The sequence below is a fragment of the Pseudophryne corroboree genome, chromosome 8, assembly GCF_028390025.1.
Source record: "Pseudophryne corroboree isolate aPseCor3 chromosome 8, aPseCor3.hap2, whole genome shotgun sequence".
Taxonomy (NCBI): Eukaryota; Metazoa; Chordata; class Amphibia; order Anura; family Myobatrachidae; genus Pseudophryne; species Pseudophryne corroboree.
In genome coordinates, this window is record NC_086451.1 from 147,547,220 (window position 1) to 147,574,575 (window position 27,356).

At 46.7% G+C, this 27,356-nt stretch overlaps 1 protein-coding gene across 1 annotated transcript in view; it reads right to left on the reverse strand.

The window, feature by feature from the left end:
* Window positions 1-1,386: 1,386 nt before the first annotated feature.
* LOC134947576 (chromosome-associated kinesin KIF4-like) overlaps window positions 1,387-27,356 on the reverse strand; it is a 602,740-nt gene continuing 576,770 nt past the window's right edge. The window contains exon 17 of the mRNA XM_063935595.1: window positions 1,387-2,395. Coding sequence (XP_063791665.1) covers window positions 2,360-2,395 — 36 coding nt within the window. The 3' untranslated portion in view covers window positions 1,387-2,359. The remainder of the gene's footprint in view (window positions 2,396-27,356) is intronic.

Below are 27,356 nucleotides of genomic sequence, written 5' to 3' on the forward strand. Positions count from 1 at the left end.
CTGGTTACTGGGGTGATAACTGTCGTCTAAAGCAGTGGTTCCCAACCTCGGTCCTTAAGTACCCCCAACAGTTCATGTTTTCCAGGTCTCCTCACAGGATTGCAAGTAAAATTATTTGCTCCACCTGTGGGTCTTTTAAAATGTGTCAGTGAGTAATGAATACACCTGTTCAACTGCTAGGTGACCTGAAAAACATGAACTGTTGGGGGTACTTGAGGACTGAGGTTGAGAACCATTGCTCTAAAGGTTGTGGAAATTATGCCCACAAAGCAGTAACTTTCATTAGTAAAAAAAAGTTAATTTATGTTGTGCAATACAATATTGGCTAATCGTAGCATTCCATTCTGCCCAACCCACAATTTATCGGATTACTTCAGATAGAACTATGATATGCAGTTAACAGTTTGCCAAAAAAAATCCAGCTACTGTTCGTGGCTTTAAAATTATGATTTTGCCTAACGGTAGCCTCAAAGGTGCTAGTCACAAATTTTTCTACACTCACTTTTCTCCCATAGGGGCAAGTCTGAAACACTTAAACCAGCTAATTTGTTGGCAGCCTAGGGCGCCTCCTTAGTGGTCAGCCTGCAGCAAGTACCTTAGGGACAAGTAACAGCAAGAAGCATTGGGGGAGAAATAAAGGCCTCCTTGGCTAATTTTACAACTACACATGATAGCATGAAAAGTGGTCTTTACCCAACAGCCTCTTAGCTTCCCCTTTGAGCCATGTGCATTACTGGGAAATCTTCCTCACAAAGTTAAATAAGTGCAATGGCCCCCCTTTACCAAAAGCAGTTTAATGGGTTATATGCCGATTTCAGCATTTTACTTTACTTTGTGGTATGTTGGGAAAAAATTACTAACCTGGCCCTCGAAAATTTAAGTAAGATTTATCAAGAAGGGTGAACAGTATGTGATTTATAGTGTAAAGCAAATATTATACACATTGTTTTGTTCACTAAACCTACAAAAACAAAGGTGACAGTGATAATTAACTTTTCATTTTATGATAATAGCATACAACACATGGTAACAGTGCATTTAAAAGATTTAGGGGTATATTCAATTGAAATCGGAACCAACCTGGGCTATTCAATGCAATCTCAATTCGACTTTAAAAAAAGTCGAATTGAGATTCGGGAGCTGAGACGGGGGAGAGCCGCGGGCAGATGGGGGAGAGCAGTTCTACAGCAGAAGCTATATAGCCGCTGCTGTAGTACCGCTCTCCTCCGTCTGCCCGCGGCTCTCCCCCCCCCCCCTTGTCTCTGCCTCTCCCCCGTCCCTGCATCACAGCCGCCGCTCACAGCAGTGTCCACCTGGCTCCAGCAAGCGAGGTCTCGCTTACTGGAGCCGGGTGAACGCTGCTGTGAGCGGTGGCTGTGACACATCCTCCAGCGATGCTCTCCCCATCTGCCCGCGGCTCTCCCCATCTCTGCTCCAGCATCTCACTTCGACTTTTTTAAAAGTCGAATTGAGATGGTCGAAAAGGGTGCCAAAACCTTTCGGTTTTGGCTCCGTTTTCGACACAAGCACGCGGATCGGCAGCTATTCCACCAATCCACGTGCTTTTTGACAAGTCGAATTCCTCGACTTGTCGAATAATTTGGGGTAAGATTGAATAGGTCGGAACCCCTTAAGATCTAAAAAAGTTGAAAACTGCCGTCTTTTCGACAGACGGCAGCTTCCTACTTCAATTGTATATACCCCTTAACATTTCCAGAGTTAGTACGTAAAAAAACTTTTTAAAATGGTTCCTAACATACTGGTATTCAACATTAAAAAAAGGTGAGACAACAGAATAAATGTGATTACTGCAGATCAAAGCATTTTTCCAGAAATAATATATAGTATCTTTGAAAGATTTTACAAAGTTGAACAAATACAGGATTACATTTTTTGCCAAAAAACACATTAAACCAATGTAAAATTACTTTTGCCAATAAACACTACACCAAATAAAATGCCCTCTGGATTAACCATTAAAAAGACCATATATAACCAGTACTACCTGGCTGTGCTAAAATGAGCATGGTAGACTTTATTTAGCAAAATAGGTTTTCTCGTGCCTCTTTCGCCACCCCCTTATTTCCTCATCTCCGTCAGTTGTTATTTCAGGGTTAGGATGATTTAGGCGTCTGACAACTGTGGGTAGTCTGTGGTGCAGGCATATGTTTGTGCAGGACACAACATCTTAAAAAAAATTGACAGACTTTATGCGGACTGTATAGTAGGGTGCCTCCTGACTTATCCAGGCAACGAAATCTTTTGAGAATACCAAATGTACGCTCTATTATTGCTCTACTTGCAATGTGCGCTTTATTATACAAAAAATCCTGCCTCCGAGATGGTTTGGAAATGGGAGTCAGTAGCCAGGAGCGTGCAGGGTAACCAGAATCTCCTATAAAAAAAGAACAAGGGAATATTAAATACATATTTTCAGTCTATATTTTTTCGTACATCTAAACTGCCCCAAATACTTTAAAGTGTAAGCCTGATTTAGTAATAGTAATAGTAAGGTGGGTTAGGCAAAAATATGTTTTTTTTTTAAAAACCCGCATACATTGCCAATATGATTATAAGCCAAATACAAATGAGGCAAAGGAGAAACACTAAATGAAAACATTATATCCACAGAGCTTTGGATTTTGCCAACAAAAGATTGTATAAACTGTGTTTACATAATTATTCAAATATAATATGCATTGTGATATAATCTTATAAAATTTAAAGTACACAACTTTAAAAGCCAAATAGACTTACATATAACATGGTGTACCAAAGTGGACGAATCATTTCTGATAGCTGTAGAGCATTTTTGCAGTCAGCAATCAGGGCCAAAGTGTGCATGCGTATGCTACACATTGAGCATGTGCAACAGACAACTGCAACAGGAATCAGTGATCAGCGACGACATGGTGCAAAAAGTCTGTTCACATGGGCACTCGCAAGGTTACTGACAAAAACAGGCCGTTTGAGGGCTGAAAAAATCTGTTTACTGGGAAAGGAAAATTACAGGTGGTCACATGCGTTTTCAGGGATGGTGCCTGACGTCAACTCCAGCCCCAAATAGCCTGTTCTCATCGCACTGTAGGTGAAATTCCTGGGTTGCGCACAGACTGCACAAAGTGGATATTAACATCTCAGCGTACACATAGGTTTGCACACTTGCACGGCGAATATACACTCCCCCTGGAGACGATGACTATATGAATGCGGGACACCTAAATTAGCAGCCCAACCAACAGATATGATTCACCTCCATAACTCTCTAACACCCATGTACAATTAATAGGACTACAAACTACTTATGAAATTGGGCCATCACCACATGAAATGTTTAATCAACATAACATACCTATCAACCAGCCTCCTGAAAATTTTTGTTCTTCAAAATCTCTAAAAACGGACACATTTTTTAAAATGAATGAGTCATGGGTGGAACCAGGATAAGCAGCACAGACATTCATTATTTTACCCTTAGCATCTACTATAACCTGCATATTCATAGAGTAGAATTTTTTTTTTTTACGATTACGTGATATCTCTTCCATATCCTCAGTGGGACGGTAGGGTACATGAGTGCAATCGATGGCCCCTAAAACATTGGGGAAACCAGCAATTTTGTAGAAATCTTGTTTCACTGCTATCCACTCAACCTGTGTCTTGGGCCAGGAGAGGAATTTATCGGAGTGAAATAAAATTGCCTACAGTACAATTGACAGGAATCTTGAAAAGGAAGCCTGGGAAATACCTCCAATGTCACCGACTGTATGTTGAAAAGAACCTTTTGCCAAAACATTCAGCGTTGCCAATAACTTGCTAATTCCAGGAACTGCTTTACATCTTCTCATAGAGGGATCCAACCTGTCTTTCACTAAATTATACAGCTCGAAAATTGCTAATGACGACACTCTATATCGCTTGATCACTCAATCCTCCCTCAACCCGCACAGGATTTGTCGTACTGAAAATATTTGTGCCCTTCGGAAACGAATTCTACGTTTTCTCTTAATCTTTGTTTTATGCATTACATATTTTTGCTTGGGTTGAGTTACAAGAACAGCTAAATTTAGCCATACAACTTCCAACAGGAAAAAAAAATACTGGGATCATGACTATGAAGTTTAATAAAAGTTTAAAATATATTCTGTGGAAAAGATAAATACAAGTAGATCAATTTTAATGTTATTTAAAAAAATAATAATAATTATCAGAATTTGTACTTTGACACAGAAAAAATGTGTAATAATAAAAAAAAATCTCAAGCTCATACTATAATTTTTAAAATAGACATTAATGGACAAAAACACATATAGACACAGGCAAAACATTGTTAAACCTTGCCAACCAGGGCACAAGCATGACCAAGAATAAAATTATAGAAATAATACAGTATACACATAAAATGGCAAAACACTAGGCTGAAGATCAATGTACGTGGGAGGACTTGGCTGTAAAAAGGAGTTTTCAATGCCCAGCATCCATAGAAGATATGATCAAACATATGGACAAAAGACAAACAGGCATCACAAGATAAATATATATAACAAATAAGGGCTCGGCCAAGCCCTTATATTAATGCAGATTCTAACTATCCAAAATGTCCCATAGTGACCTTCTGAGATGAGGGCATGGTGTTTCAAAGGGCTACACCTCAAAATGTAATGAACAGATTAAGCTACAATTTGGCATGACCAAATTTGTAAAATTTCAGGGCAAAATACATAAACATGAGTAAATGGAAGTAATGTTAAATTCAAACTATCTGTTTTATCATCACAGTCCCATTTGACAAATTTGGCAGTTTATTGATGTAGTCAGGAGTGGTTCTTGGCGTGAGCAAGCCGTGCCTGTGCCAGGGGCGCTGCGGCCTGCGGGCGAGGCTGCAGTCACCCCGCACCCCAGCTGCAGCAGGCACCATGGGCTGTGTGGGCGCCCCCTGCAGCCGGCTCCATTGTCAGATGCTAGAGCTCATAAAATGACCACTAGTGTCTGTGCGGTGCTATGGGGTCTCCCATAGATCCAAGGAGCGGCGGCAAGAGACGGAGGACAGCTGCAATGGTTGGGATGCAGGAGCGGGGCTAGTGAGTATTGTGTGTTTTTTGTGTGTGTGTGTGTATGTTTTTTTGGTGTGTGTGTGTGTTAGCGGCGCTACTAGGGTGCAAATCTGCTGGGGGCACATCTACAGGGTGCTTATCTATTAGGGGACCAACTGCTGGGGGCATATCTACAGGGGGCACATCTACGGCCATTTCCTATGAAACCACGCCCCTAATTTTTGGTGCGTGTCTTCAGTGGGCACTATCCTGATTTGCCAGGGGGGGGCGCAAAGAAAACTTTCACCCTGGCCGCCACAAGTTCTAGAAACATCGGGTTCTTGGTCACCTCCCTGACTAGGGCCCTTCTCGACTCAATCCCTCAGTTTAGTTATGGTGGTTCCGAACTTCTTCCATTTGTGGATGATGGAGGCCACTGTGCTCATTGGGACCTTCAAAGCAGCAGATATTTTTCTGTACCCTTCCCCTGATTTGTGCCTCGAGACATTCTTGTCTTGGAGGTCTACAGACAATTCCTTTGACTTCATGCTTGGTTTGTGCTCAGACATGCACTGTCAAGTGTGGAACCTTATGTAGACAGATGTGTGCCTTTCCAAATCATGTCCAATCAGGTGATTTTACCACAGGTGGACTCCAATTAAGCTGTAGGAACATCTCAGGGATGCTCAGTGGAAACAGGATGCACCTGAGCTCAATTTTGAGCTTCATGGCAAAGGTTGAGAATACTTATGTACATGTGATTTCTTAGTTTTTTAAGTTTTAATAAATTTGCAAAAATCTCAAAAAAACATTTTCACGTTGTCATAATTGGGAGTAGAATTTTGAGGGGAAATTTTTTTGACACATTTTTAAATAAGGCTGTAACATAACAAAAAGTGGAAAAAGTGAAGTGCTCAGAATACTTTCCGGATGCACTGTTGCTACCGATATATTGGTGCATCAGTGTGTGTGTACGGGCGAACAGCCGACCGCCCAGCTGGCGGTGATTGACAGCTGACGGTGATTGACAGCTGACCTGGACGGACGTATGTACACGCCCACCCAGTTCATGACGTCAGTTCCTGACGGATCAGGCAATGTGTATGCACAATACACTGCCCGACCTGTCCATAGATATATCTGCAGACCAATTAATCTGCAGATATATCTAACAGTGTGTACCCCTTTAAGCAGCGCTGAACAACAATGGACAATGAAGAACAATTCTGCAGAGAGAGCTGGGATGGGAAGAAGAGGAGAGGTGTGCAGGCTTGATAGGTTTTATTTCAGCCCATCCACCCCCCACCCTCAATTCTCAACTCTTCTGTGCTCCAAAAACACTTTGTTGTGAACTGATCAACAATTGAGCAACCAATACTGTGTTTGCCCTTAGATCCAGGGCTGATCTTTCTAAAACAATGTGAAAATGATGCCTTGATTGGCATCCACATGTGCTGTAGTCCCCTCTCCCACCGTACCGTGTGGCCTGGACATTGGCTGGGCCGCTGTACTCCGTAAACACGCGCGCGCACACGACACCTAACACACACACACATATACACGTGCAGCACCAAAAACACAGAAATTCACACGAGGCACCAAAAGCTCACAAAGACATTTACACATGCTGCACCCAACAAACACACATTTATACAGTCGCCACACCATACGCATACACACAAAGCAACACACACGATATTATAAACACACAACAGCAAAAACCCATGTACACAAGCAGCACCAAACACACACAGCACCAAACACATACATATACACGCACATCAACCAGACTAATATACACAAGTAGCAAATGACACACAAACTTATACACACATGGCAAGTAACACACACAGCAATTGACACTCACACACACCTATACATGCACAGCACCTGAAATACATATATACACTTGCAGCACCAGACACTCCCACATATACACACACATCACCTAACACACACTTATACACTTGCAGCACCTGATACTCACACACACACGTGCACATGCGGCACCAAAGACACACACAGTGAAAGCGATTATTTTTATACATATATATATATATATATTTATATACACTGCTCAAAAAAATAAAGGGAACACTAAAATAACACATCCTAGATCTGAATGAATGAAATATTCTTATTAAATACTTTGTTCTTTACATAGTTGAATGTGCTGACAATAAAATCACACAAAAAGTATTAATGGAAATCAAATTTATTAACCCATGGAGGTCTGGATTTGGAGTCACACTCAAAATTAAAGTGGAAAAACACACTACAGGCTGATCCAACGTTGATGTAATGTCCTTAAAACAAGTCAAAATGAGGCTCAGTAGTGTGTGTGGCCTCCACGTGCCTGTATGACCTCCCTACAATGCCTGGGCATGCTCCTGATGAGGTGGCGGATGGTCTCCTGAGGGGTCTCCTCCCAGACCTGGACTAAAGCATCCGCCAACTCCTGGACAGTCTGTGGTGCAACGTGGCGTTGGTGGATGGAGCGAGACATGATGTCCCAGATGTGCTCAGTTGGATTCAGGTCTGGGGAACGGGCGGGCCAGTCCATAGCATCAATGCCTTCGTCTTGTAGGAACTGCTGACACACTCCAGCCACATGAGGTCTAGCATTGTCTTGCATTAGGAGGAACCCAGGGCCAACCGCACCAGCATATGATCTCACAAGGCGTCTGAGGCTCTCATCTCGGTACCTAATGGCAGTCAGGCTACCTCTGGCGAGCACATGGAGGGCTGTGCGGCCCCCCAAAGAAATGCCACCCCACACCATTACTGACCCAGTGCCAAACCGGTCATGCTGGAGGATGTTGCAGGCAGCAGAACGTTCTCCTTGGCGTCTCCAGACTCTGTCACGTCTGTCACATGTGCTCAGTGAGAACCTGCTTTCATCTGTGAAGAGCACAGGGCGCCAGTGGCGAATTTGCCAATCTTGGTGTTCTCTGGCAAATGCCAAACGTCCTGCACGGTGTTGGGCTGTAAGCACAACCCCCACCTGTGGACGTCGGGCCCTCATACCACCCTCATGGAGTCTGTTTCTGATCGTTTGAGTAGACACATGCACATTTGTGGCTTGCTGAAGGTTATTTTGCAGGGCTCTGGCAGTGCTCCTCCTGTTCCTCCTTGCACAAAGGCGGAGGTAGCGGTCCTGCTGCTGGGTCGTTGCCCTGCTACGGCCTCCTCCACGTCTCCTGATGTACTGGCCTGTCTCCTGGTAGCGCCTCCATGCTCTGCACACTACGCTGACAGACACAGCAAACCTTCTTGCCACAGCTCGCATTGATGGGCCATCCTGGATGAGCTGCACAACCTGAGCCACTTGTGTGGGTTGTAGGGAGGTCATACAGGCACGTGGAGGCCACACACACTACTGAGCCTCATTTTGACTTGTTTTAAGGACATTACATCAAAGTTGGATCAGCCTGTAGTGTGTTTTTCCACTTTAATTTTGAGTTTGACTCCAAATCCAGACATCCATGGGTTAATAAATTTGATTTCCATTGATAATTTTTTGTGTGATTTTGTTGTCAGCACATTCAACTATGTAAAGAACAAAGTATTTAATAAGAATATTTCATTCATTCAGATCTAGGATGTGTTATTTTAGTGTTCCCTTTATTTTTTTGAGCAGTGTATATAAAAACAATTATATAAATACATATATATATATATATATATATACCTACATATACACACACACAAATATATATATATATATATATATATATATATATAAATAACGGAAAGGAGCGCTCAATTTTGTCACCAGTACACAGTGTAAATAAACAGTGTTTTTAACCTCTACTCAGAGAGGGATGAGCTTAAATTATATTTATGAAACACTCCTCATGAGAATGAGTGGCAGCTCTTGACCAGTGAGTGAAATAACATATATCAAGTGAAGTGCAAAAAAGAGCGCCTACTAGTGTTTCCTTAAAGGAAATGGTGAAACAAATCACCTTGTGAGACCAAATACAAAAACAATATGCCAATGACTTATCTTCACTTAAAGATATTCTTCGGTCAACTGACCCATTGGTATTGGAAAATATGGATGAGAAAACAAAAAGAATCACACATAGGCCCTCATTCCGAGTTGATCGCTAGCTGCCGTTGTTCGCAGCGCAGCGATCAGGCTAAAAATCGGCACTTCTGCGCATGCGTATGGGACACAATGCGCACGCACGACGTACTTTCACAACAAACGATGCAGTTTCACACAAGGTCTAGCGATGCTTTTCAGTCGCACTGCTGACCGCTGAGTGATTGACAGGAATGGGGCGTTTCTGGGAGGTAACTGGTCGTTTTCAGGGAGTGTGCTGAAAAACGCAGGCTTGTCAGATACAAACGCAGGCGTGCCTAAGAAAACGGGGGAATGGCTGGCCGAGCGCAGGGCGTGTTTGTGACGTCAAAACAGGAACTGAATAGTCTGAAGTGATCGCAAGCTAGGAGTAGGTCTGGAGCTACTCAGAAACTGCTCGAAAATATTTTGGAGCAGTTCTGAGATCCTTTCGGTCGCACTTCTGCTAAGCTAAGATACACTCCCAGAGGGCGGCGGCTTAGCGTTTGCATTGCTGCTAAAAGCAGCTAGCGAGCCATCAGCTCGGAATGAGGGCCATAGTGCATACCGTTATGACCATATGAATAGAATGGCTCTTAATTAGGAACTAGGTTTGTTCCACAAATACAGATTCTGAGCCATCTTTTATATAAAGAAGGATATACAATTTTAATAACATAAACATAAAACAAGTTTTCCAGTAGCGAATGCATGTAGCACACGTACAAGATAAAAGTGTAAAAGGGCTTATCTGTCCACCAAGGGAAGTTTTAGGTACGTAGCAAGTCCCTGTCTTATGCAGTTTTAATAACATACAAATAAAATTTTCCAGTAGCAAATGTAGGTAGCACACGTACAAAATAAAAGTTTAAAGGAGCTTATCTGTCCGCAAAGGGAAGTCCTGGATACGTAGCAAGCAGGGACGTGCAGTCAGGGGAGGCAATGCCTTCCCTGTGATTAATTAGTAAAATAATACAAAGAAGATACTTATGACACATATTCTGTGTCATAAGTATCTTCTTGATGTAATGCAATTTGTTTTTTTTTTGTTAAATGACTTTGGGAGGCACTGATAGCAGTGCCTCCCATACATAATAGGAACGGGGACAGTGCTGGGGGCGGAGCGTAGCACTGGGCTGTAAAAGCCCATTGAAAAACATAGGGAAAGCGGCACTGAAAAAAGTGTCTCGCTGACAGGGACACCACCCCCGTGTCAGCGAGGCACCTGTGATTGGACAGCGGATCCAGCGGCGTGAGGCGGAAGTTGGTACAGGAGCTGCGGTGGCTCTGCAGTGAGTGCTGCTCTCCCCTGTCCTTCTCCGCCGGCTAGGTCCGCCCCTCCCGCTCACAGGCACCAGGCAGCTCTCCCCTGTGCGGCTCTCCCCTGTCCTTCTCTGCCGGCTCCGTCCTCCCCTCCCGCTGACAGGCACCAGCAGGGTAGTGTGCGGCCTCCGCTGTCCTCCACCGGCTCCGTCCACACACAGCAGCAGGTCGGTGTCTCTCTCTCTCTCCTTCCCCGCCCCCCTCCTGTGGATTGAAGTTTTTAAGTCTAAATTACTTGTTTTACATTTACAGGTACTGGATTCTACATGGACAAGTGGACGTGACCGGCGTGGGATGTAAGTAAGTATGTGTGAGTGTGTAAGTGTGTTATAATAAAATTTTACTTTTACGGTGTGTGTGTTGTGTTTTTATTTGGGTATTTTTGTTGTTGTAAAACTACAGGTACCAGCGGAACCATTATTGCCCCGCATGCTGGTACTTGAGGTTCTCCAAGTACCAGCAAGCGGGAAGGCTTGCTGGGCCTTGTAGTTCCACAACAAAAAACAATATTCTTTTTTTACACACTTATGGCTATCAGCCCGGCACCCACCACCCAGGGGTGCTGGGGACAGCCTCGGGCTTCACCCCTGGCCCTTGGGTGCCTGGAGGGGGAAAACCCTTTGATTTAAGGGGTCCCCACTCCTCCAGGGAACCCCGGCCAGTGGTGACTAGTTGGGGGGGGTAATGTCACGGCCGCAGGGACCTACATAAATGTGTCCCCCGGCTGTGGCATTATATCCCTGGCTAGTGGAACCCGGTGCTGGTTTTAAAAATACAGGGGACCCCTACATCTTTTGCCCCCATATTTTTGGAACCAGGACCGGACTAAGAGCCCGGTGCTGGTTGTCTAAATACGGGGAACCCCTGTCCAATTTTTCCCCCAGTATTTAAACAACCAGGACTGGCTCAAAGAGCCCGAGGCTGGTTATGCTTATGAGGGGGGACCTCACACAATTTTTTTTTTACATTTTTTAACCCATTCAGACCCTTCTCCATTAAGTTAATGGAAGCCCTGGACAACAAAATTGCATTCATGTCCTCCTCCCACTCCCTTCCCAGTCCCAAACACTAATTTTATTTTTTTCTGATAATCAAGGCAGGCAGCGGGCATTGGCGGCATCGGACTGAGATGCAAATTAGTGGTGGAGGGCTGGGTCAGTTGATGGTGGCCATGTTTGTAAGCCATTGGCAGTGGCATCGGCTCAGAGGCAGTAACGGGCATTGGCTCGGCAGCGGTAGGGGTCATCGTCAGGATTCGGCGGACATTATGGTAGTGCCTCATTAGCCACTGACCTCACCACACGCCACTGGTAGCAAGTCCCTGTTCCAATGCGTTTCGTCCTGTAGTCTAGGACTTCATCAAGGGGATGTCAGCAGGGGGACATGGCAGGATATTTATAGCAAACCAGGAAGTTGTATTTGCATACAGCATGTGACCTGTCATGGAAATGTGCTTTAAATCCACTAATGTATAAATAAACATATATACATACTGAAGGAGCTTTAAACTAACAGAGGGGGGTAATGGAAAAGGATATGTACAAGATTACCACATTGATTGTGCGTTTCCAGTCCACTTTAACTTAAAACGGCTGTGGAACGCACCGCGTTGTTTCAGGTGGGAGTTTTCAATGAGCGCTCTCAGTCCGCTTCCGCATTGAAGCGGCTGTGGAGCGCACTATGGACCGCACCGCATCATTTCCAGTGACGCGGGTAGCGGAAGTGTAACTAGCCCCTGTCTACAGGTAGCTGTGGAGCGCTTTGTGAGCCGCATGATGTCACTACCGGTGACGTGTATATTGGAAAGCCGCGTCCTTTCGGCTGCAAACAGGGCTCATAATTTATTTCACCTACACAAGGAACCTAATGTAATATTGTAATAAAACAACTGTTAATAAATAAATGTTCAATAAAAAAGTTTAATAGAAATGTTCAATAAAAAAAGTAATGATAGTCCGTGGCCACTTCCGGATCCTGGAACGCACGGCCACACATACATACATACATACATACATACATACATACATACGTATACACTGTACTTACATACATACACACTGTAAACACATAAATATACACTGTTCTTACACACACACACAAATACGTATACACTGTACTTACATACATACTGTACACACATACATAAATATACACTGTACTTACATATACACTGTACACACACATAAATACATATACACTGTTCTTACACTGTACACACATACACTGTACACACATACATACACACCAGGGCCGGCTCCAGGCATGTTCGAGTCGAGCGCCCGCGCAGGGCGCCACTCTTAAAGGGCGCCGCACGCTGGTGCCGACATGTTGGAGCCGGCCCTGTCCTAGCCCTGCGCGCGCCGCGCTGTTCGGCGCCGGCGTCTGATGTAAGACACTGGCGCTGCACAGCACGCACAGATCACTAGGGCACAGGCGCCGCACATCGCGCCTGCCTGCAGCTGCATTCCCCCTCCCTCATCGCCGGCGCCCGGCACATCAGGTACTCAGGGGACATATGTGGCACAGTGGGGGCATTAATGTTTCTGTCACTGTGGGGGCATATCTGGCACTGGGGGCATTTAATGTATCTGGCACTGTGGGGGCATATCTGGCACTGGGGGCATTAAGGTATCTGGCACTGTGGGGGCATATCTGGCACTGGGGGCATTAAGGTATCTGGCACTGTGGGGGCATATCTGGCACTGGGGGCATTAATGTATCTATCACTGTGGGGGCATATCTGGCACTGGGGGTATTAATGTATCTGGCACTGTGGGGGAATATCTGGCACTGGGGGCATTAATGTATCTATCACTGTGGGGTCATATCTGGCACTGGGGGTATTAATGTATCTGGCACTGTGGGGGAATATCTGGCACTGGGGGCATTAATGTATCTGGCACTGTGGGGCATATCTGGCACTGGGGGCATTAATGTATCTGGCACTGTGGGGGCATATCTGGCACTGGGGGCATTAATGTATCTATCACTGTGGAGGCATATCTGGCACTAGGGGCATTATTGTATCTGGCACTGTGGGGGCATATCTGGCACTGGGGGCATTAATGTATCTGGCACTGGGGGCATATCTGGCACGGGGCAATAATGTATCTGGCACTGTGGGGGCATTAATGTATCTGGCACTGTGGGGGGCATTAATGTATCTGGCACTGTGGGGGGCATTAATGTATCTGGCACTGTGGGGGGCATTAATGTATCTGGCACTGTGGGGGGCATTAATGTATCAGGCACTGTGGGGGGCATTAATGTATCTGGCACTGCGGGGGCATATCTGGCACTGTGGGGGCATTAATGTATCTGACACTGTGGGGGCATTAATGTATCTGACACTGTGGGGGGCAATAATGTATCTGGCACTGTGTGGGCACTTATGCATCTGGCACTGGGGGCATTTATGCATCTGGCACTGGGGGCATTTATGTATCTGGCACTGGGGGCATTTATGTATCTGGCCCTGTGGGGCCATATCTGGCTTTGTGGGGGCATTTTTATATCTGGCACTGTGGGGACATATCTGGCACTGTGTGGGCATTTTTATATCTGGCACTGTGGGGACATATCTGGCACTGTGTGGGCATTTTTATATCTGGCACTGTGGGGGCACTTATGTATCTGGCACTGTGTGGGCACTTATGTATCTGGCACTGTGGGGGCATTTATGTATCTGGCACTGTGGGGGCATTTATGTATCTCGCACTGTGGGGGCATTTATGTATCTGGCACTGTGGGGGGCATATCTGCACTGTGGGGGCATTTATGTATCTGGCACTTTGGGGGCATTTATGTATCTGAACTGTGGGTGCATATCTGGCACTGTGTGGCCATTTATGTAGCTGGCACTGCTGGGGGGCATGTCACGTGTAGCTGGCACTGCTGGGGGGGCATGTCACGTGTAGCTGGCACTGCTTGGGGGCATGTCACGTGTAGCTGGCACTGCTGGGGGGCATGTCACGTGTAGCTGGCACTGCTGGGGGGCATGTCACGTGTAGCTGGCACTGCTGGGGGGCATGTCATGTAGTGTTCCCGCTAGGCTTCTGTGGCTAGGCAATGTGTCTCAGTGCTCTCCCTGGTGCAATGTGTCTCAGTGCTGTGCCTGGCGCAAAGTGTATAGGAGGTTCTACCTGGTGCAGTGTGTATTAGCTGCACTACTGTGTGGTGTAATGCAAATTGCCACTATTATGTGGCCACGTACCTTCCCCACGAAGTAACTCCCCTTAATTTTTGCTGCGCGCCATCGGCGCGCACTGTCCATGCTTTGGCATATAGGTATGGGAACAACAAGCAGTATGTACATAATTTTGCCCTCCTAACTTAAAAATGTGCCCTCCCTGTGATCAGCACCATGCCCTAAAAAGTAAACACTATCATGTGTAGCTGGCACTGCTGGGGGGCATGTCATGTGTAGCTGGCACTGCTGGGGGGCATGTCATGTCTATCTGGCACTGCACATTATGTGTATCTGGCACTATACTGGAGACATTGTGTGTAAGGAACACTACTGTGGCTATGTGTAAGGCTGCTAATTGTGTGAAAATATATTTATAGTTTGATGATATGAAGTTACGAGGCCACGCCCACTTTTCCAGAGGCCACGCCCACTTTTCCGGGAGCGCGCACACCTTCGGCGCGCGCATGGGGGGGGGGGGGCACTTTTACATTTTCTCGCTCAGGGTGCTAGTAGGCCTGGAGCCGGCCCTGATACACACTGTAAACACATACATAAATACACACTGACTGTACACACATACATATAAACTGTACACACACATATACACTCATAGGCGTGCGCAGCACATTTTATTAGGGGGTGCACGGCTGGAGTGGCGTGCCTAGCACCGCCTACTAGGCGTGCCTAGCACCGCCTACTGGGCGTGTCTAGCACCGCCTAATGGGCTAGTATACACATATATTTAAAAAAAAGGGTTACACACACTCGGAAGAGAAGCTGCCGGGGGAAGTGGAGCAGGGAACTGCGCATACGCAGTATAATCCCGTGATTGGAAGCGCCAATCCCAGGATTCAAACCCTGGTGTTTTTGGGCCGGGATCCCGCAGATCCCACTCCCAATCTCGGGATTGGCCTCCCTATTCACAACTGGCCTTGCTGCCCTCTGGTAGAAACAATAGATGCTAAGTGGATGGCGGCACTTGCAGGACTTTAAAGTATGAGTTGTCAACGTTTCAATTTATTCAATACATTTTCGTCAGGACATAATGAAAATTATTGTCCTGACGAAAATGTATAGAATAAATTGAAATGCTGACAACTCAGCAGAGGAACGCAGCATGCTTTAAAGTCCTGTAAGTGCCACCATCCACTTAGCATCTATACACAAACATATATATATGTATATAAACTTAAACATATATACATACTGAGTATATATATATATATATATATATATATATACACACACACACACACACACACACACACACACACACACACAGACACAGACACTTTTGAATACATGTAAGCTGCCTTACTTTTATCAAAAATAGCCGTCATCATGCGCTGGTCCGCCCCTGCATTTTGTGATAGTGGGTAGCAGGCAGGGGTGTCAGAACGTTTTTTGGTTGGGGGGGGCAAGATGAAATCTCAGTTTGGCGCCCCTAACTTCTGACCACCTTAGACAGGACACTTGTACCTGTACTGAACTCTATGAAGTAGCTGGGAGTGAGTATCCCCTTGTACACATGATGCCAGATAGAGCCACTTATACACATTACGCCAGGTAGAGCCCATTATACACATTATGGGGGTCATTCCGAGTTGATCGCTTGCTGACGATTTTCGCAGCGCAGCGATTAGGTGAAAAAACTGCATTTATGCGTATGTTCCGCAATGCGCACGCGCGTCGTACGGGTACAAAGACCGTTGTGGTTGTGCACAGGTTCTAGCAAAGTTTTTCTTCACACTGACGGCCGCAAGAAGATTGACAGAAAGTGGGCGTTACTGGGTGTCAACTGACCATTTTCAGGGAGTGTTTGCAAAAACGCAGTCGTGGCTGGGCGTTCGTTGCGCGGGTGTATGACGTCAAATCCGGACATGAATAGGCTGAAGTGATCACAAGCGCTGAATAGGTTCAGAGCTACTCTGAAACTGCACAAACTTTTTTTGCAGAGCTCGGCTGCACAAGTGTTCGCACTTCTGCTAAGCTAAAATACACTCCCCAGTGGGCGGCAGCACAGCATTTGCACGGCTGCTAAAACTAGCTAGCGAGCGATCAACTCGGAATGACCCCCTATGCCAGGTAGAGCCACTTATACACATTACTCCAGGTAAAGCCCATTATACACATGATGCCAGGTAACCCCTTATACACATTAGGCCAGGTAGAGCTCATTATGCACAATATGTCAGGTAACCTCTTATACAGATTATGTCAGGTAGAGCCACTTATACACATTAAGTCAGGTAGAGCCTATTATACCAGGTAGCCCCTTATATACATTACGCCAGGTAGAGTCTATTATACCAGGTAGCCCCTTATACACATTACGCCAAGTAGATATACACATTATGCCAGGTAGAACCGCTTATACACATTACGCCAGGTAGAGCTCATTATACACATTATACAAGGTAGCTCCTTATACACATTACGCCAGGTAGAGCCCATTATACCAGGTAGCCCCTTATACACATTACGCCAGGTAGAGCTCATTCCACATTTTTGCACACGTTTTGCCTGGCAGAGCCACTTAGGCCCAGATTTAGAAAGATTTAGAGAGTGATGAATTGCACATGATAACGTAACAACCAATCAGCACCTGTCATTTTTCAAACACAGACTGTAAGATGACAGTTAGGAGCTGGTTGGTTGGCACTTTATCTCCGTGCTATTTACCACTCTACAAGGTTTGATAAATCTGTGCCCTAGTCAAAATGAGAACTCTGCAGGCTCAGTAAGTGAGGGCTCATTCAGAAACAATGAAAATTTACAGCCATTGAAGCCAGTTCTGCTAGGGGCCATAAAGTGCAGCTGCTCTTTGTGTTCTCTGGCACTAAGCAAATACACAATAAACAGGTTCAAAAGCCAAGTGTCATGTTTGCTAACAGCGGGATGAGTGAGTCTGTCACCTGCCCCTCTGTCACTGTCACCTGCAGCCGGGTGAGGGATATGGGGACACACATACTGGGGGCCCAGTGGGGGACATGGGGGTACACATACAGGGGTGGGTGAGGGTTACGGGGACACACATAGTGGGGCCAGGTGAGGGATATGGGGACACACATAGTGGGGCCAGGTGAGGGATATGGGGACACACATACTGGGGACCCGGTGGGGGACATGGGGGTACACATACAGGGGCTAGGTGAGGGTTACGGGGACACACATAGTGGGGCCAGGTGAGGGATATGGGGACACACATAGTGGGGGAACGGTGAAGGACATGGGGGTACACATACAGGGGGGTGGGTGAGGGATATGTGGACGCACTCAGTGGGGCCGCGTGAGGAATATGGGGATGCACACAGTGGGTCCGGGTGATGGATATGGGGACGCACACAGTGGGGCCGGGTGAGGGATATGGGGACGCACACAGTGGGGCCGGGTGAGGGATATGGGGACGCACACAGTGGGGCCGGGTGAGGGATATGGGGACGCACACAGTGCGGTCGGGTGAGGGATATGGGTATGCATACAGTGGGGCCGGGTGAGGGATATGGGGACACACATACTGGGGACCCGGGGAGGGACATGAGGGTACACATACAGGGGGGTGGGTGAGGGTTATGGGGACACACAGTAGGGCCAGGTGAGGGATATGTGGAAGCACACAGTGGGGCCAGGTGAGGGATATTTATGACACACACAGTGGGGCCGGGTGAGGGACATGGGGGTACACATACAGTGGGGTGGATGAGAGATACGGGGACACACATAGTGGGGCCGGGTGAGGGATATGGGGACGCACATACTGGGGGGGGGGGGTGAGGGATATGGGGGCACACATACACAGGCTTTAGCTACAGTGATAATAGATGATGGAGCAGCGCAGCAATGCTCACCTCAGATTGTGAATGAGCTGCACCCAGCGGAGGAGGAGCTCAGGCAGCACACAGGACGCAGCAGATCAGAGCTGCAGATCCTGAATAAAGGTGCTTCCATCGGCTCCACCATAATTTCTGATGACCTGCAGCGTTGAGGAGAAAGAGAGGGGAGAGGAAGCAGTGTACACTGCTCTGACAGCACTCGCGGCTCTCCGTTCCGCCCCGCCCCCGGGCCCACATGTATTGCTGGTGATCACTTATATGTGGGGATCGGTGGTATGGTACGTCCTCCTCTTCTGACAGAATACTAGCAGGGTCCAGGCTCAGTGGTGGCGCAGTGCCCGGAGTCTCACTGACTCCGCAAAGGACCATGGGAGGAGGAGCTGCTGCAGCCGGGCATGCGCAGCAGCCGTCCTCCCGGAGCGGCCGCCATATTTCTTAGGGGCTGTCATACATACGCTGACTACAGTGCCCCACCAACAGTCACAGTGCCCGCGCCGCAGCCCGCAGTGCACCCGCTCCGGTGCTACCGCAGGCGGCTCTGCTCAGATGTGCGACTGCAGAGCTGCTGGCGGCGCCACATCTTCACATCGGCAGCACAATGGATCATTGGCGCCAGACGTGCGGGGGGTGCCGGACATTAGGGGGTGCCTGTGCGCACCAGGCACCCCCCGTGCGCACGCCTATGTATACACTGTACATACATAGACAATGTACAGTATTTACATACACACATATACAGTACTCTACATACATAAATAGCACCATAGAAGTGCAGGCACCATACACACATTGCCACTCTCTCCTCCCTGCCTCTTCCCCTGGAGCCAAGAGCAGTGGTGCACATCAGCCGACAATGAGCCCAGCAGGACATAAATTACCTTACCCTGGGGACCAATCAGAGGATATTCCGGGACCTGCAGCCAGCTAAGGGACAAACATAACTATCCCCAGGAACAAACACTCGCACAGCCCTGTCCCCGGCCACGTGATGCTGCCTTGCAGGCAAGTTACTGAGCACCGCTGGTAACACTCATCTCAGCGGGTGCCGGCAAAGAGACATGGCAGCGGCTGCGCCCTCAGCGCATTTGCGCTGTGTGCAACGCACCGCTTGCCCATAGGTAGTTACAGCTCTGCCAGAATATATGACCTTTAAAGGAATAGAAATTGTTAAATGTGGAGAAAGAGGAGGAGATATACTAAATAAACTTTCAAAACGGGAAATGTTTTGGATATTTGAACTGAAAACTCAAACCCCGCAAGGATTCAATGAAGGATTTGAGATAGCTCCTGTCCTTTAAAAAATAATTATCTGCTCCTCACACTCTTCTTCTTTTCCCCTCCCCCTATTTTTTGCACTTAAATATCCCTCCTTTTCTGCACCCTATCTATCTATTTATTTATCTAGTCATAATATTGTAAACTACTTCCTTTTATGCCTAGATGTGTCACTCCAAAAATGGCAACTAACACAAGAAAACAGACAGTATGGCAACCTAACCACATTAAAAAGACTCCAAGAAAATGGAAAATATAGTATCCATGTCACAGTAATAACAAAGATGGCCGTGCGTTCAAGGATCCGGAAGTGGCCACGGACTATCATTACTTTTTTATTGAACATTTCTATTGAACTTTTTTATTGAACATTTATATATAAACAGTTGTTTTATTACAATATTACATTAGGTCCCTTGTGTAGGTGAAATAAATTATGAGCCCTGTTTGCAGCCGAAAGGACGTGGCTTTCCAATATACACGTCACCGGAAGTGACGTCATGCGGCTCACAATGTGCTCCACAGCTACCTGTAGACAGGGGCTAGTTACAATTCTGCTACCCGCGTCACTGGAAATGACGCGGTGCGGTCCATAGTGCGCTCCACAGCCGCTTCAATGCGGAAGTGGACTGAGAGCGCTCATTGAAAACTCCCACCGGAAACAACGCGGTGCGTTCCACAGAGCGTTCCACAGCTGTTTTAAGTTACAGCAGACTGGAAACGCACAATCAATGTGATAATCTTGTACATATCCTTTTCCATTACACCCCCTCTGTTAGTTTAAAGCTCCTTCAGTAGGTATATATGTTTATTTATACATTAATGGATATAAAGCACATTTCCATGACAGGAAGTGAGGTCACATGCTGTATGCAAATACAACTTCCTGGTTTGCTATAAATATCCTGCCATGTCCCCCTGCTGACATCCCCTTGATGAAGTCCTAGACTACAGGACGAAACGCGTTGGAACAGGGACTTGCTACGTGCCCAGGACTTCTCTTTGTGGACAGATAAGCTCCTTTAAACTTTTATCTTGTACGTGTGCTACCTGCATTTGCTACTGGAAAATTTTATTTGTATGTCATTAAAACTGTATGGGACAGGGACTTGCTACATACAGTACCTAAAACTTCCCTTGGTGGACAGATAAGCCCTTTTACACTTTTATCTTGTACGTGTGCTACATGCATTCGCTACTGGAAAACTTGTTTTATGTTTATGTTATTAAAATTGTATATCCTTCTTTATATAAAAGATGGCTCAGAATCTGTATTTGTGGAACAAGCCTAGTTCCTAATTAAGAGCCATTCTATTCATATGGTCATAACGGTATGCACTATGGGGGTCATTCCGAGTTGTTCGCTAGGTAAAAATCTTCGCATCGCAGCGATTTTCCGCTTAATGCGCATGCGCAATGTCCGCACTGCGACTGCGCCAAGTAAATTTGCTATGCAGTTAGGATTTTTACTCACGGCTTTTTCATCGTTCTGGCGATCGTAGTGTGATTGACAGGAAATGGGTGTTACTGGGCGGAAACAGGCCGTTTTATGGGCGTGTGGGAATAAACGCTACCGTTTCCGGAAAAAACGCAGAAGTGGCCGGAGAAACGGGGGAGTGTCTGGGCGAACGCTGGGTGTGTTTGTGACGTCAAACCAGGAACGACAAGCACTGAACTGATCGCAGATGCCGAGTAAGGTTGAAGTTACTCAGAAACTGCTACGAGGTGTGTAATCGCAATATTGCGAATACATCGTTCGCAATTTTAAGATGCTAAGATTCACTCCCAGTAGGCGGCGGCTTAGCATGAGCAAATCTGCTAAAATCCGCTTGCGAGCGAACAACTCGGAATGACCCCCACATGTGTGATTCTTTTTGTTTTCTCATCCATATGTTCCAATACCAATGGGTCAGTTGACCGAAGAATATCTTTAAAAGTGAAGATAAGTCATTGGCATATTGTTTGGACACAAGATAGCCAAAGATTATGCGTACAGGATAAAAAATGTTCAAACGCTTATCTGTCCATCAAGGGGAGTTCAGCAGCAAACAGTTCCAACGCGTTTCGTCCGTCAAGGTGTGGACTTCCCCTTGAAGAAGTCCACACCTTGACGGACGAAACGCGTTGGTACTGTTTGCTGCTGAACTCCCCTTGATGGACAGATAAGCATTTGAACATTTTTTATCCTGTACGCATAATCTTTGGCTATCTTATGTCCTTGGGATAATTTGTTGCTGACCTCCCTATTCCTATTATGGACAAATAAGCTTTTATAATTTTAAATCTTGTACGTGTGTTGTCTAGCCGTTTTTATGTTATTGTTCATTAAATCTGTATTTTATTTTGTGAAGTCTGGGCTACAGATTACATTTTATTGGGAATAAGCAAGTTCCCTAATTTCTTGCCCTATATTGCAAATGACATCATTTTAATCCATGAACGATACACACTATGTTTTCTGTTCTTTTCTTTTTACATGTTAATCTTAAATGATGAACATCGGCTGGAAGTTCTCACTTACCAGATAAGTGTCCAAGGCCATAACTCCACCCACCTGAGTATTTCCATTATAATTGTTATTACACTCATTAGCGCTTATTTTCTCTACTACCTATATATATATATATATATATATATAGATAGAGAGAGAGAGAGAGAGAGAGAGAGAGAAACACTAACTGAGGGAGATAGATAAATATATATCTATATGTAATACTAACATACAACATCACCACCATCAAAAAGGCACCTCGTCACACTGGATACCACCACAATCAAAAACTACTTACCTGTATTCCCATATGCATAGCCATAACTACGTGTGGGCCAACGGTGCACTGCCAACAGTGCATCATCACTGTCGGCGCATCCGCTAGCACACACACGTAGCATAGGGCCAAGCCGCACAACGGAGAGCAGCGTGTAGCCGACAAGCTACAGCGCCCGGCGACCTTGTCAGTGTGTGATATAGATTGGCTGCCGGGCGCTGTAGCTTTTGGTCTCCATGCTGTGGTCTCCCCCGCTGGTGCTGATACTGCAGTAGCTGCTCCCGCCCCCCTGCATTGTTGTCTCACGGCGTCGGGCTCTAGGAGCAGAGTAGAAACTACCCCGATGCTTTGGCCTCAGAGGAAGAGTGACAGCTCTCCCAACAGAAGGCAAGTCTCTCCCTCCCTATCTCTCTCTCCCCCTGCCTAATGTGTAAAAAGGGGGATTGCCTGTCTAATGTGTAAATAAGGGGGAGTCTGCCTGCCTAATGTGTAAAAAAGGGGAACTCTGGCTGCATAATGTGTAAGAAAAGGGGGACTCTGCCTGCCTAATGTGTAAAAACAGACTCTACCTGGTTTAATGTGTAAAAGAGGGCTCTACCTAGCGTAATGTAGGACAGGGCCTCTACCTGGTATAATGTGTATAACTGGCGCTAGTATGCGGCATAATTTAAATAATGGAGTCTTCTGTACAGTGTAATATAAATTAGTAATATTTTGTGGCCAAGCCCCTACCCCATGCAGCCACGCACCTATTTTTTGGTACACGTGCCAACTGCGCGCATTGTTACCATTTTGTATAGGGGGGGGGGGGGGGGTGCCGATGCTGTGTCTTGCACATGACGCCAAAATGTTTAGTTACGGCACTGGCCATATGGGTGGGAGACCCAGGCCACCACATAAGGGAAAAACATATTGGTGCAGCACGGATAGCTTGCCACCATGATAAAGGTGCAATGAGGGCTGGAAGCCATCAGGAGAAAAAAAAAAGTTCTCTGCCAGGATTCCAGCATTGGAAGCACAGCAAAACCAACTAAAATTATATATATGTAAAAGCACCACCCATCCCCCCCCCCAAAAAAAAAATAAGAATTTACTTACCGATAATTCTATTTCTCGTAGTCCGTAGTGGATGCTGGGAACTCCGTAAGGACCATGGGGAATAGCGGCTCCGCAGGAGACTGGGCACAAAAGTAAAGCTTTAGGACTACCTGGTGTGCACTGGCTCCTCCCCCTATGACCCTCCTCCAAGCCTCAGTTAGGATACTGTGCCCGGACGAGCGTACACAATAAGGAAGGATTTTGAATCCCGGATAAGACTCATACCAGCCACACCAATCACACCGTATAACCTGTGATCTGAACCCAGTTAACAGCATGATAACAGAGGAGCCTCTGGAAAGATGGCTCACAACAATAATAACCCGATTTTTGTAACAATAACTATGTATAAGTATTGCAGACAATCCGCACTTGGGATGGGCGCCCAGCATCCACTACGGACTACGAGAAATAGAATTATCGGTAAGTAAATTCTTATTTTCTCTGACGTCCTAGTGGATGCTGGGAACTCCGTAAGGACCATGGGGATTATACCAAAGCTCCCAAACGGGCGGGAGAGTGCGGATGACTCTGCAGCACCGAATGAGAGAACTCCAGGTCCTCCTCAGCCAGAGTATCAAATTTGTAGAATTTAGCAAACGTGTTTGCCCCTGACCAAGTAGCTGCTTGGCAAAGTTGTAACGCCGAGACCCCTCGGGCAGCCGCCCAAGATGAGCCCACCTTCCTTGTGGAATGGGCTTTCACAGATTTTGGCTGTGGCAGGCCTGCCACAGAATGTGCAAGCTGAATTGTACTACAAATCCAGCGAGCAATAGTCTGCTTAGAAGCAGGAGCACCCAGCTTGTTGGGTGCATACAGGATAAACAGCGAGTCAGATTTCCTGACTCCAGCCGTCCTGGAAACATATATTTTCAGGGCCCTGACTACGTCCAGCAACTTGGAGTCCTCCAAGTCCCTAGTAGCCGCAGGTACCACAATAGGCTGGTTCAGGTGAAACGCTGAAACCACCTTAGGGAGAAATTGAGGACGAGTCCTCAATTCTGCCCTGTCCGAATGAAAAATTAGGTAAGGGCTTTTATAGGATAAAGCCGCCAATTCTGAGACACGCCTGGCTGAAGCCAGGGCCAACAGCATTACCACTTTCCATGTGAGATATTTTAAGTCCACAGTGGTTAGTGGTTCAAACCAATGTGATTTTAGGAACCCCAAAACTACATTGAGATCCCAAGGTGCCACTGGAGGCACAAAAGGAGGTTGTATATGCAGTACCCCCTTGACAAACGTCTGAACTTCAGGAACTGAAGCCAGTTCTTTCTGGAAGAAAATTGACTGGGCCGAAATTTGAACCTTAATGGACCCTAATTTTAGGCCCATAGACAGTCCTGTTTGCAGGAAATGCAGGAAACGACCCAGTTGAAATTCCTCTGTGGGGGCCTTCCTGGTCTCGCACCACGCAACATATTTACGCCAAATACGGTGATAATGTTGTGCGGTTACATCCTTCCTGGCTTTGATCAGGGTAGGGATGACTTCATCCGGAATGCCTTTTTCCTTCAGGATCCGGTGTTCAACCGCCATGCCGTCAAACGCAGCCGCGGTAAGTCTTGGAACAGACAGGGTCCCTGCTGGAGCAGATCCCTTCTTAGAGGTAGAGGCCACGGTTCCTCTGTGAGCATCTCTTGAAGTTCCGGGTACCAAGTCCTTCTTGGCCAATCCGGAGCCACGAGTATAGTCCTTACTCCTCTCCTTCTTATGATTCTCAGTACCTTGGGTATGAGAGGCAGAGGAGGGAACACATACACTGACTGGTACACCCACGGTGTTACCAGAGCGTCCACAGCTATTGCCTGAGGGTCCCTTGACCTGGCGCAATACCTGTCTAGTTTTTTGTTGAGGCGGGACGCCATCATGTCCACCTTTGGTTTTTCCCAACGGTTTACAATCATGTGGAAGACTTCTGGATGAAGTCCCCACTCTCCCGGGTGGAGGTCGTGTCTGCTGAGGAAGTCTGCTTCCCAGTTGTCCACTCCCGGAATGAACACTGCTGACAGTGCTATCACATGATTTTCCGCCCAGCGAAGAATCCTTGCAGCTTCTGCCATTGCCCTCCTGCTTCTCGTGCCGCCCTGTCTGTTTACGTGGGCGACTGCCGTGATGTTGTCCGACTGGATCAACACCGGCTGACCCTGAAGCAGAGGTCTTGCTTGGCTTAGAGCATTGTAAATGGCCCTTAGTTCCAGGATATTTATGTGAAGTGACGTTTCCAGGCTTGACCACAAGCCCTGGAAATTTTTTCCCTGTGTGACTGCTCCCCAGCCTCTCAGGCTGGCATCCGTGGTCACCAGGATCCAGTCCTGAATGCCGAATCTGCGGCCCTCTAGAAGATGAGCACTCTGCAACCACCACAGGAGAGACACTCTTGTCCTTGGGGACAGGGTTATCCGCTGATGCATGTGAAGATGCGATCCAGACCATTTGTCCAGCAGATCCCACTGAAATGTTCTTGCGTGGAATCTGCCGAATGGAATCGCTACGTAGGAAGCCACCATTTTTCCCAGGACCCTTGTGCATTGATGCACTGAGACCCGGTCTGGTTTCAGGAGGTTTCTGACTAACTCGGATAACTCCCTGGCTTTTTCTTCCGGAAGAAACACCTTTTTCTGGACTGTGTCCAGAATCATCCCTAGGAACAGCAGACGTGTCGTCGGAATCAGCTGTGATTTTGGGATATTTAGAATCCACCCGTGCTGTCGTAACACTACTTGAGATAGTGCTACTCTGACTACTAACCGTTCCTTGGATCTTGCCCTTATCAGGAGATCGTCCAAGTAAGGGATAATTAAGACGCCTTCTATTCGAAGAAGTATCATCATTTCGGCCATTACCTTGGTAAAGACCCGGGGTGCCGTGGACAATCCAAACGGCAGCGTCTGAAACTGATAGTGACAGTTCTGTATCACAAACCTGAGGTACCCTTGGTGAGAAGGGTAAATTGGGACATGGAGGTAAGCATCCTTGATGTCCAGAGACACCATATAGTCCCCTTCTTCCAGGTTCGCGATCACTGCTCTGAGTGACTCCATCTTGAACTTGAACCTTTGTATGTAAGTGTTCAAAGATTTCAGATTTAAAATAGGTCTCACCGAGCCGTCCGGCTTCGGTACCACAAACAGCGTTGAATAATACCCCTTGCCCTGTTGCAGGAGGGGTACCTTGATTATCACCTGCTGAGAATACAGCTTGTGAATGGCCTCCAATACCGCCTCCCTGTCGGAGGGAGACGTCGGTAAAGCAGACTTTAGGAACCGGCGAGGGGGAGGTGTCTCGAATTCCAATTTGTACCCCTGAGATACCACCTGAAGGACCGAGGGTTCTACCTGCGAGTGAGCCCACTGCGCGCTGAAATTCTTGAGACGTGCCCCCACCGTGCCTAAGTCTGCTTGTAAAGCCCCAGCGTCATGCTGAGGACTTGGCAGAAGCGGGAGAGGGCTTCTGTTCTTGGGGATTTGCTGTCTGTTGCAGCCTTTTTCCCCTTCCTCTGCCCCGGGGCAGAAATGAGGAGCCTTTCGCTCGCTTGCCCTTATGGGGACGAAAGGACTGCGCCTGATAATACGGCGTCTTCTTATGTTGAGAGGCGACCTGGGGTAAAAATGTGGATTTCCCAGCTGTTGCCGTGGCCACCAGATCTGACAGACCTACCCCAAATAACTCCTCCCCTTTATAAGGCAATACTTCCATATGCCGTTTGGAATCCGCATCACCTGACCACTGTCGAGTCCATAACCCTCTTCTGGCAGAAATGGACAG